The sequence below is a fragment of the Acomys minous genome, assembly GCF_964271855.1.
Source record: "Acomys minous genome assembly, chromosome: 5".
Classification (NCBI taxonomy): domain Eukaryota; kingdom Metazoa; phylum Chordata; class Mammalia; order Rodentia; family Muridae; genus Acomys; species Acomys minous.
Window position 1 is genome coordinate 124,567,887 of NC_140494.1, and position 13,287 is coordinate 124,581,173.

At 40.4% G+C, this 13,287-nt stretch overlaps 1 protein-coding gene across 2 annotated transcripts in view; it reads left to right on the top strand.

Annotated features, from left to right (window-relative positions):
- The window catches only part of CLPX (caseinolytic mitochondrial matrix peptidase chaperone subunit X), a 37,238-nt gene extending 24,250 nt beyond the window's left edge, over positions 1–12,988 (top strand). For both annotated transcript variants that reach the window (XM_084784331.1, XM_084784330.1), the window contains 8 exons: positions 287–463; positions 890–1,054; positions 2,180–2,268; positions 4,231–4,395; positions 6,121–6,420; positions 7,384–7,476; positions 10,558–10,664; positions 12,534–12,988. In XM_084784331.1, coding sequence (XP_084640457.1) covers positions 287–463; positions 890–1,054; positions 2,180–2,268; positions 4,231–4,395; positions 6,121–6,420; positions 7,384–7,476; positions 10,558–10,664; positions 12,534–12,624 — 1,187 coding nt within the window. In that variant the 3' untranslated portion in view covers positions 12,625–12,988. The remainder of the gene's footprint in view (positions 1–286; positions 464–889; positions 1,055–2,179; positions 2,269–4,230; positions 4,396–6,120; positions 6,421–7,383; positions 7,477–10,557; positions 10,665–12,533) is intronic.
- Positions 12,989–13,287: the final 299 nt, after the last annotated feature.

A 13,287-nucleotide genomic window follows, 5' to 3' on the forward strand; every position in this document is an offset into this window, starting at 1 on the left:
CTGTCTCAAAAAACCAAACAAAAATATAAAAACACAAAAAAAGGAGGAACATGAACCGATGTAAACACAGAGGAGAGTGCTTCTCTAGCTCCTCTCTTTGAAGCTCCGTGTATTATAGTCATGTATTTAGTGTTTGTCACTAGTCATTTTGAAGTTTTCTTTTTTAGGTAAGGCAGTGCTGAAGTATTTGTTTCCAGTAGGTGCTTGTTTCTGGATGTAGGATTGTATAGAACGGTTTCCAAGTACATCCGGGTGCTGCTCTAGTAATTCCTTTGCTGTCCCGCAGAGTTGCTTCAGATTGCTGGAATTAGCCCCCATGGCAACGCCTTAGGGGCGTCTGTGCAGCAGCAGGTGAACCAGCAGACACCTCAGGAAAAACGAGGAGGCCAAGTATTGGATTCTTCTCATGATGACATAAAACTTGAAAAAAGTAATATTTTGCTGCTTGGACCAACTGGGTCAGGTAAAAGACATTTTGGGAAACTTCACTACTCATTTTTAAAAACAGAATGATACGGTAACCTATACCTTGTAATAGTAGATTCTGCCTCGTGCCTGCATGTAATCCTAATGGTTGAGAGGCTGATGAGGATGGCCACAAGTTTGAGGCCGTGCTTATGGCGTGAGAACCTGTCTCAAGAACAAAACAAAACCTAAGATGGCTCTGGCTATATTATTATTGTTTGCTATTTAACCCTAAAACAGAGTTTGAAATTAACTTAGTAATTATAGCAATCTCTAACTTTGTAAACAAAATAATAAAATAAGATCTGAATATAGCAGAGAAAAGATGTAACAATTAATGTTTCAAATTTCATTATATACTTAAGCTTATTTTTGTAGAAAAATTGTAAGGTAGTATATTTTTAGTTACTATTTTTGTTTGTAGGTAAAACTCTGCTGGCACAAACTTTAGCAAAATGCCTTGATGTTCCTTTTGCTATCTGTGACTGTACGACCTTGACTCAGGCTGGGTATGTAGGTGAAGACATTGAATCTGTGATTGCCAAGCTGCTGCAGGATGCCAACTACAATGTAGAGAAAGCACAGCAAGGTATGCTGTAAGGAAAAAGCAATAGAATATTATAATTGTATAGTATTGTGAAGGGCTAACATTTTCTAACTATGGAAGAGTACCCAGTGTCACACACTCTCTAGTATGCTTATTTGCTTTGTCATATGGCTCCAAAGATTGCTGGTAGAGTGAAAACAAGCAGTTACTATCCTTTTAGGTCTTATATTCCCAGTGATTTTCTTATTCTTATTCCTCCAGATTTTCAGTGCTGGGGGTAGGGAAAGGTTAGTGACAGGGACAAAGGCAAGAAAGCTTAGAATAAATTGAATATAGAAAAAAAATTAGCCTGTTCCTCCAAGACTGTCATAGACCCTGCATTTCCTTTCTCTGTGTACTTACATGAAGAACCCAGCAGCTTATGCTCAGATCCTTTAAGGCATCGGCTCTCAACCTGTGGGTCATGACAGCTTTGGGTTCATATATGAGATATCCTGCATATCAGATATTTATGTTATGACTCATAACAGAAAAATTACAGTTATGAAGTAGCAACAAAATTTCTGTGGTTGGGGGCTTGTAAAATGAGGAACTGTATTAAGGGTCGCAGCGTTAGGAAGGTTGAGAACCGTTGCTCTAAGACAGAACTGAAGGCGGTAGGCCATTGAGATGGGTCCGCTGACAAAAGCACTTGCCACCAAGCCTGATGACTTAAGTTCAATCCTCAGAGCCCACCTAGTGGGAGGAGAGAACCAACTCTTACAAGTTGTCTCCTGACTGCTACATGTGCCATGATACGTGCATGTCCATACATGTGCACACATTAAGTAAATGAACATGGGGGGCTGAGGAGGATAGAGATGGGGAAGAGTAAACTGAAGTCTTAATAGTTCTGGCGAATGTCTCATGCCTACATTTAAGTACAGATAATTGTTGTTACAGAGCACTTGGTTATCATTCTCAATTACATGCTGTAGAATCCATTCCATAATAGTTACGTGAAAAGACGAATGAGAAAGATAGTATATTCTTAGATGATCAAGCCTTTACATGTTAAGTGTAAAAAAATTGAATAACCTTGCCTTGTAGCTATCCTGTCTTTTAAAGCTGAGACTATCTTGTGCCTTTCCTTTTCATATTATAAATAGACTCCTCCTTAAATTATAGGAATTGTCTTTCTGGACGAAGTAGATAAGATTGGCAGTGTGCCAGGCATTCATCAATTACGGGATGTAGGTGGAGAAGGCGTTCAGCAAGTAAGCAGTTGAATATTTTGTTCAAGCCCACTAAAAGGAAGGGAATGCATCAACTTCCCAAGTATTGTACGTTTGGTTTCACATTCAATTAGATTATATTTTATTCCTCCCACCCTAAACTTCATAGATCACTTTAGTTATTTATTTATTTTATGTGGTTGCCCTTGAACTTGCAGCAGCACTCCTGCTTCACCCCCTGAATGCTGGGGTGACAGGCGTGAGCCCCACACCTAGCTTCATATACCTTTTTAAAAAGCTATTTTAAAAAAGGGTATTAATGATTTTAAATAAGAAATTACATTTCTTGGGGCTGAAGAGATAGCTTTGCGTTTAAAAGCACTAACTGTGCACAATCCCAGCATTCATAGACTCCCCATGGTAAGCAGAATTGGATTTGGGAAAAGAACAATGTGCCGTTAAAGACCATCTATAGAGAAGGAAAAAAACAAAAACAAAAAACAAAACAAAAAAAACCACTAACTGCTCTTCCAGCTGTCCCAGGTTCAATTCTCAATGTGGCAGCTCACAACTCTTAACTCCAGGATCCAATTCCCTCACACAGAAGTATATGCAGGCAAAACAGCAGTATACATAAAATAAAATAATTTAAAAAAGAAAAAATTATATCTCATAGGAAATTTAAATTGTTTTAATCATTTATTTTTATTCTTCTAAAGCCCTCTTAAACATTTCTAGAAGACTGAAGACTAGACAAAAATAACCCATCCGTGTTTCTTAATCCTACTAGTTAGTTATAGGATTAATATAAGGGCTGAGATGTAGCTCATCAGTAAAGTGCTTGCGTTGCATGCGCAAGGCCCTGGGTGCAATCCCTAGCACCAAAGGAAATAGAGTGAAGGAGTATTGGAAAGGAAAGAAAAAAAGAAAGGAAAGAAAAGAAAGCAGATGTGCTATCACACACCTGTAATCCCAGGGCCTGTATGGTACAATAAGGCGGATCAGGAGTTCAGTGTCACCATTACCCACATGGTAAGCTTGAAATTAGCCTAGGCTCAGTGACATTCTGTCTCAAAAAGAAGATGGAATAAAATAGCATTTCATTTCAGGCAGAATTACAGTGATCAGTGGTCAATTGGCCATGTTAATGAACATAATCTCTAATGACAATTAGAGGTGACAAACCAACATACTGCTGTTTTTCTTTTTGGACAATACAGAGAATTATGACCATACTTATATAATATGCTGAGTAATTGTTTATGAAAGCATCTCAAAATATACTCTCAAAGTTGACTATAGCATTATGTTAGAGCTGGACAGTGGTGGCACATGCCTTTAATCTCAACCCTTGGGAGGCAGAGACAGGTAGATCTTTGAGTTTGAGGCCAGCCTGGTCCACAGAGCAAGTTCCAGGATAGCCAAGGCTATACAGAGAAACCCTGTCTCAAAAAACCAAAAAAGAATTATGTTAAAACTATAGAGTGAGTCCAGGACAGCCAGGGCAATTACTCAGAGAAACCTTTTCTCAAAAAACAAGAAACAAACAAACAAAAAGAATTACAAAATTTACGTAAAACATGGACTGTTTTGGTTTTGAATATGCACTGTTTTATTGCCATTTCATAGAGCCATCATTGTCTGTAGTGAGAGATTGCCATCATCTTGTCATGGTTGCTCTTACCTGTAACCCAGCATTCAAGAGGCTGAGGCAAGAGGATCACTGCTTGACTACATAGCAATAAGCGGAGAGGGGGTGGGGAGAGGAAGGCCTTGTCATCAAAAGCAACTTCCTTAGGTGACTGCTTATTGAATTACAATTACTTTATGAATTACCAATGTGACAAGTGCAGTTGACTTTTATTTTGGTTATAGAAATGTGGGAGTTTTCATTAGTTACACTCATTAACCATAACCCTGTATTATTTCCCCCCATCAAATACTATTGTTTGTTGTATAATTATATCTTTACACATGGTAATGCTATAATTCATTTATCATCAGGGTTTACTAAAACTTCTAGAAGGCACAATAGTCAATGTTCCAGAAAAGAATTCTCGAAAGCTACGTGGAGAGACAGTTCAAGTTGATACAACAAATATCTTGTTTGTGGCATCTGGCGCTTTCAATGGCTTAGACAGAATCATCAGCAGGAGGAAAAATGAGAAAGTAAGTTGATCTAAGGTGTTCCATTGAAATGCTACATCAGGTGACCCAGTCCACAGGATGCTCGCTCAGCTTCTGTTGAAATGTCTACTGTCTTCCAGTCACTGCATTTTCTTAGAAAGAGCCAATCAATGTATATTCCTAGTTGTTTGACTTTTAGGGTAACAAATAATAGGATTTCCTAATACCTATGAGCTAGCTATGCATGATGGCACAGCACTTAGGAGGCAGAAGCAGGCAGATTGCATGAATTTGAGGCCAGCCTGGTTGCCACAGTGAGTTCGGATGAGCCAGGGACATAGTGAGACCCTGTCTCAGTGCACCTGTGGACGAACATTTCCGAAGTGTAACTTAACGAGTTTAATTTTATATTTTGTCTAAGGACTTTTCATATTGTTCGATATTTGCTGCAAGAGGAGCAAATGGACGAGAGTAGCTGAGGCCCAGCAAACAGCTTGTCTCGTTGCCCCATAACTCATTCTGGCTTTTCCAAACAGAAGGAAGAACTTGGAGTAGGGGAGGATTAGGACTTTACTGAGTTTTATTGATGTTTCTTACAAAATATTCTTTTTAACTAAAAAAATTATGTCATTTATGTGTATGAGCATTCTATTTGCATGTTTGTCTGCATGACAGAAAAGGACATCAGATCCCGTTATAGATGGTTGTGAGCTACCACGTGATTGCTGGGAATTGAACCCAGGACCTCTGGAAGAGCCGCTGCTCTTAACCTCTGAGCCATCTTTCTAGCCCCCTTCTTGTAAAACATTCTTATAAGCAATGCTTTTAGCTGGGGCTTGGATTTCAGGGTGCACATCCTGCACCAAGTAGTCAGTCGGTTACAATAAAGTGTAATGATAACGTGCAGCAGGGAACTTAGAACCCCCTGTATTCCTCATGTTTCTGTGTTTTATCTAGTAGCCATCGTCATTTGACATACATTCTTCAGGGTTTTATAGATGAGCTTTCTGGCAGTTTGCTTTAAGTTGCCCTTGAACTCTTGACTTAATGTACTAATTTTTAAGTAGTAATTTAGTAGTAGTTTCATAGCCTACACTCTGGTCATAGGTATGGAGTCATGGAATCAAGCCTCGTTCAGCACTGACTACAGTTGGGTTCTTATTCTAGTTCATTTATTTCTTGCTGTTGAAGTTCTACATAAGCTAACAGGGATCCTTTTTCCCTCCTGTATGAGAAGCATAGTAACATCTAGGCACGGTTTTCTGTTTTTGTCATCAAAGGCAGGGAAGTGTATTCTAATACTACTAATTATATGTGCTTCCTCAGGCTACCAAAAAGGATTTCACAGTAGAAATATGTAAAATTAAAAGTTAAAGAATCGAGAACATCTGGCCAGGCGCGGTGGTGCACACCTTTAATCCCAGCATTCAGGCAGAGGCAGGAGGACCGCTGTGAGTTCGAGGCCATCCTGGTCTACAAAGTGACTCCAGGACAGCCAGGGCTACACAGAGAAGCCATGTCTCCAAAAAAACAACAAACAACAACAACAACAAAAGAATCAAGGACATGTCAAAAGGAGATTTGCCACATGAGTTAACCTAGTGGGAATTAAGGCATCTCAGTTAGCTGTAAGCTCAGTGCTACTTAAAGAAACAAGCCTTCGGTCAAAGTACTTAACCGCTGTGACCCTGTTTCATATGGGACTTACAGATATAAAGTACTTTTGCAGCACCAGTCTATTGCTTGTCTCTCTCATTTCTCTCATAGTATCTTGGATTTGGAACACCATCTAATCTGGGAAAAGGCAGAAGGGCTGCAGCTGCTGCAGACCTCGCCAACCGAAGTGGAGAATCCAACACTCATCAAGACATTGAAGAAAAAGACCGGTTACTCCGTCACGTGGAAGCCAGAGATCTCATTGAATTTGGCATGATACCTGAGTTTGTGGGGCGGTTGCCTGTGGTGGTTCCTTTGCATAGTCTAGATGAGAAGACACTTGTACAAATACTAACTGAGCCACGGAACGCTGTTATTCCTCAATATCAGGCCTTATTCAGCATGGATAAGGTTAGATTTTTCCTTTACTTTATGATTTTTTAAATTAGAATTCTATTGTTAGCCCAATATATTAAAGAGAAGGTGTTCATCTTGAATACCAGCCTATTGTTCACTGGGTGTAAATGTAGGAAGGCACAGTGTGCTGCAGTCAGCACTTATGAGTTTTATTTTTCTGAATGTAATGAGCATAAAGTACAAAGACATAGAAGTGTTAGCCTAGCTAAAGCCTCTCCAAGCCAAATGCGCAGCACTGTCCTTTCAGCTTTGCTATTCTAAGTGCTTTTGCAGTTTATATCCTATATATTTTTATATACTTTTGTCTAAGTAAATTTGTTAGTTCTCAATTCCAAACACAGAGGTCACTCTAGCCAGCACATCTAATCAGATATAAGATTTTTTGACGTAGCATCTCTAAATATGTTTTCTTTCCATTGCCATGCAAGTATAAACTTGTGACTTACAATAACGATACTACTGTTGGCTAATTGATTAAAACTAATATTTCTTGGGGATGACATTCTAAAGCGTCATGAAAAATGACAGACTTGTTTTTATTTTTATTTTCTGTACAGAGTGAGAGTGTTACACTCTTTAAAATGTCCTGTGACAGCTCGGGGTGCAGCTCCATGCTGAGTGCATAGTCCTGGGTCCAATTCTAACACTACAGCAAAAAGAAAAGCTTAGGGAACCAAAATGAAGGTCATTTGTAAGTGTTAAGAGATAGTCCAGTCTGAAAGAGAGTAAGGTCTGTCAAGAGATAGAGGCCACAGCAGCCTAGCCTTTATCTCTTGCTCTGTTCCTGAGTCTGTTTACTTAACTTTCTGGGACTTGTTTATCTGTGAAATAGTAGTTGATTGTATGGATTACAAACATCTGTGGATCTGGAAGATTACTAATGGTCATTACAGCTAGCTGATCCAGTGCTATGCCATGAATTAGGACTAAGTGTGTGTTTACCATTATCACCTGTAGTGTGAGCTGAATGTCACAGAGGACGCCTTGAAAGCCATAGCTCGATTGGCGCTGGAGCGAAAAACAGGTGCACGAGGTCTTCGGTCCATAATGGTGAGTTAGAGTTATAAAATTAACAATAACCCCCTAGATTGTTACTGATCTAAATGTGGCATTTCGTTTTGCATTTGCCAGCATGTGTACTAGCACGTGTATATTTGATCACTTGCATGCAGGTGCATGTGTGTGAAGGTCAGAGGTTGATGTTGGATCTTTTCCTTTTGGAGTAGGGAGCAGGTGTTGAGATAGGGTTTTTGTGTAGCTCTGGCTGTTCTGGAACTCACTTTGTAGACCAGGCTGGCCTCCGAGGCGTGCATGGCCATGTGTCTGTCTGCTTTAATCACTCTCCACTTGACTTACTAAGACTAGGTCTCTTGCTGAACCCAGAGCTTGCCAGCTTGTTTTCTCTGCTTCTCGAGCACTGCAACTACAGACAGACACCCACACCCACTGAACTTTTTTGTAGGTGCTGGGGATCCAGACTCAGACCCTTACATTTGCAAGCGAGGGCTTTGTTCACTGAGCTGTCTCCTTCCCCGTACCACTTCTCTAGGCCTTGAGACTGCTAAGCTTTCTGTTTGTCTTTGGGAAATACGACCTGGAGGCCCTCCCTTCTTATTGCTATGGTTTTCTTTTTTGGAGGATGGGTGGGGTAATCACAGATTTTGTTTTGCTTCACCTCCCAGATGAAGGGCTTCTGTGGCTGGTAAGTGTGGCTGAATGCTGTGAGTGTGAATGTGTGCACACACAGTTGGGCAGCTCAGGAGGTAGAGTGCTTCTGTGGCTGCTAAGTGTGGCTGAATGCTGTGAGTGTGAATGTGTGCACACGCAGTTGGGCAGCTCAGGAGGTGGAGTGCTTGCTGGAATGCAAGAAGCCCTTAGCTCTATACCCAGCACCACATAGGTAGATGTGGTGGCTCGTGCGTGTGATGCTCATACTCAGGAGGTGAAGGTAGGAGAATCATGCGTCCTCAGCTGTATAGTGAGTTCAAGGCCAGCCTAGCCTCAGTCTCTTTCCTTGTTTCTGAGTCTCGATTTACTTAACTTTCTGGAACTATTTGTCTATGAAATAATCATTGGTTCCATTTAGTTAGAAAATTTTGTGACTCTAGGAAGATTGATAATGCTTTTTATAGTTAGAAGGTCAAATGCTATGTGACTGTATTAGGAAAAGATCACTGAAGACTAACTTAAGTTTTCATATATATTTTTATTCATCTGAGTGTGAACTGAATGCTACTGAGTTGCTTTGAAAGCCATAACTAGATTGACATTGGAGCGAAAAATAGGTACACGAGGCTTCCATTGAAATCCCCACTGCAGACACAATGACAGAGTCTCAAAATAGAAAGAAAAGAAAATCAGCCCAAAATTGTAAACAGAAAGAACTCTTGGGCTGGAGAGATGGCTCAGAGGTTAAGAGCACTGACAGCTCTTTCAAAGGTCCTGAGTTCAATTTCCAGAAACCACATGGTGGCTCACAGCCATCTAAAATGTGATCTGGTGTCCTCTTCTGACAGGCAGGCATTACATGCAGGTAGAACACTATATACATAATAAATAAATCTTAAACAAAAAAACCCCAAAGCTTTTTAATCCTTAAATTCTAAGGTATATACAACCAAAGGCATGTACATACACTATGACTGAAATACATAAAGTCTGAATCAGCTGGGGTGATTAGTGCACATCTCTCCCAGCACTTAGGCAGATCTCTGAATTTGAGGCCAGCATGGTCTATATAATGTATGGTTCCAGGACAGCCAGGACTGTGTCTTGGAAAAAAGAAAGAAAGAAAAGAAAAAAAATCTGAGGAGTCATTGGAAGGAGAATTTGAGAACATTCTATAGTACAGTTTGGGGCAGGGGCCATATGGGGAGCAAGAGCTCATGCAGCCCAGGCTGGCCTCAGACTGTTGGTGGCCATTTATGACCCTGAACTCTAGAGTCTCCTGTGTCTGCCTCACAAGCTCTGTAATTACAGGTATGTACTGCCGTGACCAAGCTCACATCTCCTTCTCAAATCTATTGAAGTCCCGTTTTAGACCCTGTGCTTCAGTATGCTATGATTTTTGTTTTTTTAGGGACCCTAGGTAGGACACAGACTTCCTGGTACCACCCATTCCTTTTTTTAAAAACTTCTGTGCTCTATTCCCCAGATCTGTCAAGGATTACTACTTCACTGCCTGATCCCAAAGCAAGTATAGATTATCTTTCCCTTTAAGGATTTCACCACTCGCACACCCGCACTTCAGTATAATTTCAATTGTGTAACTACCCATTTACCACATGCAGTTTGAAACTATATATACTCTGGTGTTACAGTATTACGAAGGACAGACATAGACAGGCAAACTGGAAAAACAGGCCATTCAATTGACATTCCTGGAAATACACAATACCCAGCAGCCCTTACCAATAGGAAAAATGGTTTTCTACAGTTTCCTTAGAGCCTATTGCTGCACTTGAGGCAAATGTTCATTTGAATCACAGCTTGAAATCTAAGAGCTGGGTAGAAGTGATGTTACAATTAGTGACATAAAAGTAAAGATTATTAGTTGACTGCCTCACTGAAAGAAAAGGGCAGGCACACTTTATCTGAGTCTGAAACTACAGGCTTTGTATGCCTATGTTGCCTAGATTGGCTATTGACGTATTTGTAAATTGACCTGAATGTAATTAGCTGTTTTAATATAAGGACTATGAAAGTTTTTATACTGATTAAAATTGAAGTCTTTTGTAAGTAACCCATTTTCCTCCTCATTTACTTGTTAAAGTTTTTTTTTTTTTTTAATAAAACTATGTTTCTCAGTTTTTTTCTTGAGATACTTGCACTTTGTAGTGTTCTTTGCTGAGCTCTCTCCTGGTTCTTCCAGGACCTCTGTGCTGAGTCCCCTACCTGCTCTTTGAACTCCTCCCCTGGCTGGCAGGAAGTCCAGCCCCACTCTCTCCCTGCTCAGCAATTGGCTGTAGGCTGGTTTATTGGCATATCAGGGGACAATTGGGGAGCAGTGTTTACACAACACTGAGACAGGAGACTCTCAGAATAAGGACTGCAACCAGATGTGGGGTACAGAAATAGCATTTGAATTACACAGTAACCCATGCCTACATTCATTACTGTTTCTCTTTTTAGGAAAAGCTGTTACTAGAACCAATGTTCGAAGTTCCTAATTCTGACATTGTATGTGTGGAAGTTGACAAAGAAGTAGTAGAAGGAAAAAAGGAACCAGGATACATTCGGTAAAGCATATTCTCAAAACAGAATAGAGCTAAAGATTAAAGTTAAGGTCCTTACCAACTGAGTTTACTGGTCTGTCATTGAAAAATCTTTATAACTTCTTATTTGTAAGGGAAGTAATAATCTCATGAATTTTTATAAGGAAAATCTAATATGGCTTGTGAAATAATTTTGTAAGTAAATTTGAAAATTGATCTTCAAAATCAGCCTCTACTTTCTCTCCAACAAGCAGTATACAAGAGAGACATGCATCCATTTGTCTGTGGAGGGGACACCTGCATTGCCAGCATTTGAGAGGGGGAGCAGAAGGCTCAGGAGTTCATGGCTATCTTTAGCCCCATAATGAGTTTGAGGCCAAGCTGGACTCTGAGATACTACCTCAAAACAAAGCTAAGGAGGCAGAGGCAGGCGGATCTCTGAGTTTGAGGCTGGCCTGATCTACAGAATGAATTCCAGGACAGCCAGTACTACACAGAGGAACCCTGTCTCAAAAAGCCAAATACATAATACAAAGCTGAGCGTGGTAGCACACACATTTAACCCCAGCACTCAGGAGGCAGGGACAGGCGGATCACTGTGAGTTCAAAGACAGTCCAGAATAACCAAGACTGCACAGAGAAACCTTGTCTCAAAAAAACAAAAAACAAAAAACCCACAAAATTTTGATGTTAATTTTCTAATGAGTTTTAAAAAACTTTTATGTGCATTGGTCTTTTACCTACATGTATATCTGTGTGAAGGCATCAGAAGCACTGGAATTGTAATTACAGACAGCTGTGGGCGGCCATGTGGGTGCTGAGAATTGAGCCCGGGTCCTTCGAAGAACAGCCAGTGTCCTAAACCACTGAGTCAACTCTCCAGCCTGATGCTAATTTTCTAATTGATGGATTACTTCCTGCCCCCCCCCCCCATCCCCAGGACAGGGTTTCTTTGTCTGTAGACCAGGCTGGCGTCGAACTCACAGTGAATCACCTGTCTCTGCTGGGATTAAAGGCGTGCACCACCGCACCTGGCTGATGGATTACTTTTTTATGGCTTACCTCATTTGTTCTTTAGACATAGGCTGGCCTTGAAGCCACTAAGTATGTGGGTATAGCCTTGAACTCCTATGTGTTGGGATTACTTGTGTGCACCAGGACATTCAGCTAGTGCCCCCCCCCAGCCTCTCTCTGTCTCTCTTTTACATTCAGCTCTTTTTAATGGCCTTCTTAAGACCAAAACTTTGTTTACAGAATTGATTTTCCCTCACTGTCATACCGAATGATAACTGACACAGCTATTGTTTTTATCTATTCTAGGAATCAGCAAACTTTCTCACATAAATGCTTTAGAGCCATTCTTTCTATACTGCAACTGCTCAAAACTGCCCCCAGCACAGAAGCAGCCATAGATAACACATAAATGAATGAGCATGTCAGCATCCCAGTAAAACTTCCTCTACAGAAGCAGACAGCAGGCTGGAAAATTTGTCCATGACTTGCAGTTCATTTCAGCAATAGCTTTATTAGGGAAATCACTGGTCTATTCTATGACTTAATTCCCATCTCTCTCCACTAAGCAATCCTAATATTAAAAATGCTCTTGGAGGCTGGAGAGATTGCTCAGAGGTTAAGAGCACTGGCTGTTCTTCCAGAGGTCCTGAGTTCAATTCCCAGCAACCATATGGTGGCTCACAACCACCTGTAATGAAATCTGGTGCCCTCTTCTGGCGTGTATATGTAATAAATAAATAAAATATATAAAAAGAAAAAATATTTTTAAAAATGCTCTTGTTTCCTGGTTTGGGGCAGGGCTATTTAGCTATGAAGATTGATTTACTATTCTGAGTCCAATTTTGTTGAAAAACTAACAAACATGGCTTTTTATTATAGGGCTCCATCGAAAGAGTCCTCTGAAGAGGAGTATGACTCGGGAGTTGAGGAGGACGGATGGCCTCGCCAAGCAGATGCTGCAAACAGCTAAAGCGTCAGGCTCCTGCCTGCACACACAGCTTCCCTTGCTTTGTTTGGGTCATGACAGTTTCTGCAGTCTGGTATTAAAGGCATTGAATCAATCTTGGATATCATACATGGTCAGAAGCCTTTAAGATAAGAATTGGATCATGTATATAATTGTAACATCACATTGATTTATACAGAGGACAGTACATGGACTTTAATGACACAGTGTTTAGAGATAAAAATGTACGTTATTTTGGTTCTGTTTTTTAAAAAGATGCTTTAACAAAATTCTTAGGAATTCTTTTAAGCAATGCAGGTGTTGCAATAACTGTGGATTTTACAATAATGTTACTCTAAAAATGGGAAAATAAATTCTTTAAAGTTGAGTAGTGGGGTCCCATTCTTTTTTCGAGACAAGGTTTCTCTGTGTATCTCTAGCTGTCCTGGACTCACTTTGTAGACCAGGCTGGCCTCAAACTCACAGAGATCCTCCTGCCTCTGCCTCCCAAGTGCTGGGATTAAAGGTGTGCGCCACCACGCCCAGCTGGGATCTCATTCTTTAGTGCTAACTTTTCCTACTCACATTCCCTGGAAATATTAGAATTTTCATTTTAAAAACTGGACCAAGTAGTTTTCAGATATGGAAAAATACCTTGAAAACGCACATTTTGATGACATGGTATCT